At 43.2% G+C, this 5000-nt stretch overlaps 1 protein-coding gene across 6 annotated transcripts in view; it reads left to right on the forward strand.

Annotated features, from left to right (window-relative positions):
• Nucleotides 1–5000, forward strand: part of LOC113815816 (runt-related transcription factor 3) — a 176156-nt gene that overhangs the window by 159418 nt on the left and 11738 nt on the right. For all 6 annotated transcript variants that reach the window (XM_070122125.1, XM_070122127.1, XM_070122128.1 and 3 more), the window contains one exon: nt 4065–4148. In XM_070122125.1, the coding sequence (XP_069978226.1) occupies nt 4065–4148 (84 nt within the window). The remainder of the gene's footprint in view (nt 1–4064; nt 4149–5000) is intronic.

Consider the following 5000-nt stretch of genomic DNA (forward strand, 5'->3'; position numbering starts at 1 on the left):
CTTTTCCTTATTAGTAAGTATGAAACAAAAATGGGGAAAAACTGTTGCTCAGAATAGTACAGCTGAATGTAAATGATAAAAGGAAAAACGACTGTAGTTTATCACTGCAGCAAATTTTGATAAAGCAAAAAAACAAATAAACGGATGTAAATTCTATGATAAAGCATTTGATAAAAAGAAAAGTAGTTGTGTTCAGTAGAGCCGAATTTGATTGCTGCAAATAATAAAAAAGTAATTTCTTAATACGTCTTGTAAAGTAAATAATGTAATATCAGCGCAACACAGTTTGGTCAAGCAAATGATAAAGAACGATTGTATTTTCTCATTACAACAAAGTTAAATCAAGAAAATAAATCGTAGTTTCTTAGCACAGCACGTATGACAAATAACAGATATAAAAACTGCAGTTTCCTAGCAGAGTTTGATAAAACAAATAAAGAAAACAAATATGATGTCTGAAAAAATAGAAAAAAAACGACAGCATTTTCTCATGAGACAGAGCGATACGTCCATCCTGGAAACCCTCAGGACGATGTGACTCCGCTGAAAGTTACTGTAATTTCCCAGATTGGCTTTAGTACTTAGCTGTAACCTGCAGACAGCAACTCCCACGCACTCATGCCCAAGAATTACCTCATTTCTACGAGGTTGAAACACGCTTTGTACGTCTCTCGTGGAATGCACTTCTTTCTCGAGCACTCATTAGCACAGCCAGATGTACTACCTGTCATTTCAACGCATTTTCTCTTCTGTATCTGATTGCAAATGGAATTACTCGCGTCAAAAACTGTTTTTCAACCTAATTACTGATTGTGAATGTAAATACGGAGAGTGGATAAAAGTGTGTGGCTTTTGATATATATTTTTTATTCATATACAGCCGTTAGCGTTTTAGGTGTAAATTCTGTCTTAGTTTAACTTACGCGTGTTCCCCCTCGATTTCTTTTCTTTCCGTTTTCCTTGCCTTTGTTCTTTCTCCTTCCCGTTTTCCTTTGCTCTTGTTCTTTCTTCCTATTTTCCTTTGCCCTTGCTTTTTCTCCTTCCAGTTTTCCATTGCTCTTGCTCTTTCTCCTTGCCGTTTTCTATTATCGGTGTTTTTTTCCTTCCCGTTTTCTATTGTAGGTCTCTCTCCCCGTTTTCCTTTGCCCTTGCTCTTTCTTTCTGTTTTCCTTTGCTCTTACTCTTCCTGTTCTCCTCTGTCCTTGCTCTTTCTCCTTCCCGTTTTCTGTTGTCGGTGTTCTTTCTCCTTCACCGTTTTCCTTTGCCCTTGCTCTTTCTTCCTGTTCTCCTTTGCCCTTGCTCTTCCTGTTCTCCTTTGCCCTTGCTCTTTCTCCTTCCCGTTTTCCTTCACCCTTCAAATCCTGCAGTGTGTTATCGTATCTCTCCGTTCCCCTATTATTATCATCATTATGAAAGGCCGATGTAATGGCGCGCAGTTCTCGAAGCTCCTTTTAATATATAGTTTCTCGAGCCGTCGCGGAAGAGGCGGATTCAAGCTCGATGCGTTACGGACAGGTAATGAGATTAATAGGTGTTCCCCTTGAAACAGTGCAACCGGCCAGGCTTCAGAAAATTGCGTTTTTTCATATTTTATTAGACGTTTATATGCGTTGAGGTCTTTTGGTATATGGAGAGTTTATTTTTTTCCTTTTTTCTAATTAAGATTGAGAACGGGTGCTCGTGTGACCTAATGCTAACAAAGCCTCGGGTGAAAATTTGATACTTCTCCTCCCCCCCTTCTCTTCTTCTTTCGTCTCCTCGTCTTCCTTCTCCTTTTCGTCCTCCACCGCCCCCTCTTCCTCCTCTTCCTGTCTTCCTCTGCTCCTCTTCTTTTTTTCTTCACCTTCTTTTCTGCTCTTTTTTCTCTTCACCCTCAACCTACTTTTCTCCCTTCTTCTCCCTCCTCTTTCTTCAGCTCCTCTTCGCTCGCTTCTTTCTCCTCTTTCTATTTTTAACTCCCGTCCTTCCTCTTCTTTCTTTTCTTTCTCTTTTTTTCCTCCCATCTTTCCTCTTTCTGCTATCCGTCCTCTCTTTCTCCTTTCTTCATTTTGTTTCTCATACGATCATTTCTCTTCTTCCTCTTCCTATTGTTGCTCTTCCCATCCTTCCTCTCCATTCTTCTATTCTTACACGTCTTTCCTCTCCTTTTCCTCGTCCTCCTCCTTCTTTTCCTCCTCCTCCTTTTCCTTTTTCCTCGTTCTCCTCCTCGTCCTCCTCCTTCTTTTCCTTCTTTTCCTCCTCTTCCTTTTCCGATCCATTATGCATTGCTTCCCTCGCAAGCCGCTGGAGCGGCCAGGGGGCAGGCTGCAGAGCGGCGCCATTATCCGAATTGTGATAAGCATTACTAGCCATTATGACGTAATTATCTGTGTTCCTCGCACGTCATGTGACAGACAGACAGACAGACGGCCAGACAGCTTCGGCGGTTACCTGTGGCTGGGATGAAGGGGGAGGGAGGGCGAAGGGTAGAGGGTATGGGGGGGCGGGGCGGGGGGAGGGGCGTGTCATTAGCAACATGTCACCTCATTGTTGAAGTCAACCTCGGCCGTGTCCTTCCGCTGTAGGCTTTCCCTCCTGCCCTTAGCGAGGGACAGTTTGCTTTCCCGTCCATTGTTGTTGGTAACTTGTAGGGTTATTTCATCTTTTGTATCAGTATTTAATCTTTTTTAACGTGTTTTTTTCTTTTTTTATATTTGCTTTTGATTTTTTCCCTTATTTTTTATATATATATATTTTTGTATTTAGTTTATGTTTGTTTATTTGTATTTTCATTTTATTTGCATTGTTGTTATTTGCTTAATAAATTTCTTTTAAATTTTCATTAGGTGACGTTACAAGTACCCATAAACACTAAGTTTTTCATCATATTTTTAGATTATGTAAGCAAGCTGAAAATCACTCACTTATTATCATAATGCGTGTTAGCCATCTTCTCAAAACAGACACCAGAAATAAAGGAGTAAAGGCAGGTCAGCAAGCGCAGGTTTCCTCGTACATTAACGTTTATACTTCCGCACTATATGTCGTCGAAGATCTACCCGAAAAAAGTGACAAAGTGTTCCGGCACTCGAGGCGGCCGTGTTACTATGGTCACACTCGACGGCTACTTGCAGACGCCTCGCCTAATTTTCTCGTGTATAAGTATAGTTTGCACGATAGAAAAAAAAAAGCGCCCAGAGTTTAATCGCATTCAATATTAATTCTTCCGGAGCCGACGCAAGTCCGGGAGCTAAGGAAGAACAAAAAAAAATGATAGCGTTTAATTTCCCGTAGCGTTACTGATTTCGTAATTGATAATTAGCGTGTGTGTCAGGTAGGTGCGCAAGGCAGCGATGCACTCAGTAAGCGGACCGGAATGATGGGTCCATCTTGCCACCAGACTGACGCGCCTCGTGGTCGCCGGCGCACCATACGCCGTTTTTTGTGCACTCGACGCGGTGTGAAATTCCCGTTTTCTGAAGAATAAAGAAGGGCTAATACAATTAATTTGAAGAGAGTAGGGTGTGTGCGTGCGAGTTATGGGACGGAGGCCGTGGCGGCGGCTGTGTAATCATTCCGCCTGACTTGTTTCAATATCAGAGGAAGGCGAAGCGTTGCCAGCGTCGCGCAGCCCCTGCTTCCTGCGGCGAGAGTGAAATAAAGTTATGCGGATCATTACGGGCGCAATGCAGCTGCGATTTCAGCGTTGTGCACACGTGTTATTTAAACGTCGGTGCTACGTCTTCCACTCTTTAATAGGGAATGTTCGACTGTGTATCAGCGCTTCTGAACAGGTGGTTGGGTGGGATGATGATCCGTAGGGTTCGCAATATTATTATCATTATGAAGACATATAATACGGTTCCTACATTTGGGAACAAATTATTGCCCCTTAAAAACTGGGGATGATATTATCGTAAAATCCCGAGGTAAACTGTGGAACTTCCTTTTGACGAAATCGTAATGTTTATTATTATTACCCCATTTCCCCCATACAGATTGCAAGAAACTTATGACATGCGCTAACGCCGTTGTTGTTTTTCCTGCATCCTTGAATCCTTAGTAAATTGCATTTGTACTTGCAGATCCTACACAGTCGATGGGCCTGGGTACGGCAGACAGTCACTGGACCAGCTACAGCGGTACCCACTATTCCTCCTACATACCAGGTAAGGTTTTTTCTAAGTCGCGTGACTCCATTCATACTTTTGGGATTTCATTCATTGAACCGTGTGGGGTTTCTTGTGCACGGGTTTGTATGAAGTAGAATGGTTCTCGTGAGTGGGATTCGAGTAAATAGATTGCTGTAGAGCTTTATTATTTAATTATCAAAAGCCCTTGTCTGAAAAGCTTCGTTTGAAAGAGAATGAAACAAAATGTCTGTCACTAAGCATATAAAAAAGTCGTTTCGGTCAAAATTCACGAGGGAAAGATACAATACTCGCAAACTCACGGACCCTGCGATCTCACGTCAAGATTACTCAAGTTTAAGACGCCCCATCGCAGCCCTCGGGAGCCCCTTAAATCTCCTGTACTATGGCAGCCACAAGTACTTAGGAGGAGCATTTTTCCGAACTTAAACGCGCCAGGGCCGGTAGAAGGGAGGGGAGGGCGAGGGGGCAGAGAGTCACTTAGAAAAGTTTATAGCGGAAAATTCAGCTTATGATATAGTCATGAATTATCTGTTTTATATTTAGCGATTTAAATGGAATGCCTGTGATTTGTGTCGTCGTTGGCGGCTGCATTACAAGAGCAGTTAAGATTTTTATTACTCCTAAACCTCAAGCAGCGTTCACTAGGCGTTTAGATCAGTATCAGCGCCACACCGTCCGTCATGGAACTCATGGGAAATTTGGTACGTGTACTCTGCAATGACTCGGACGAAACGAGCAGGATACGAGGCCGCTCCTTGGATCACGCTTCAGATCGCTTCGCAAGTTACGACGCGGGCACACGCGGTCTGGGCGTGCGGGGACTCTTGGGTGAAGGCGGCGGGCACGCGGGCCACCGGGGCCGCAGCG

Source organism: Penaeus vannamei, chromosome 5 (genome assembly GCF_042767895.1).
Source record: "Penaeus vannamei isolate JL-2024 chromosome 5, ASM4276789v1, whole genome shotgun sequence".
Taxonomy (NCBI): domain Eukaryota; kingdom Metazoa; phylum Arthropoda; class Malacostraca; order Decapoda; family Penaeidae; genus Penaeus; species Penaeus vannamei.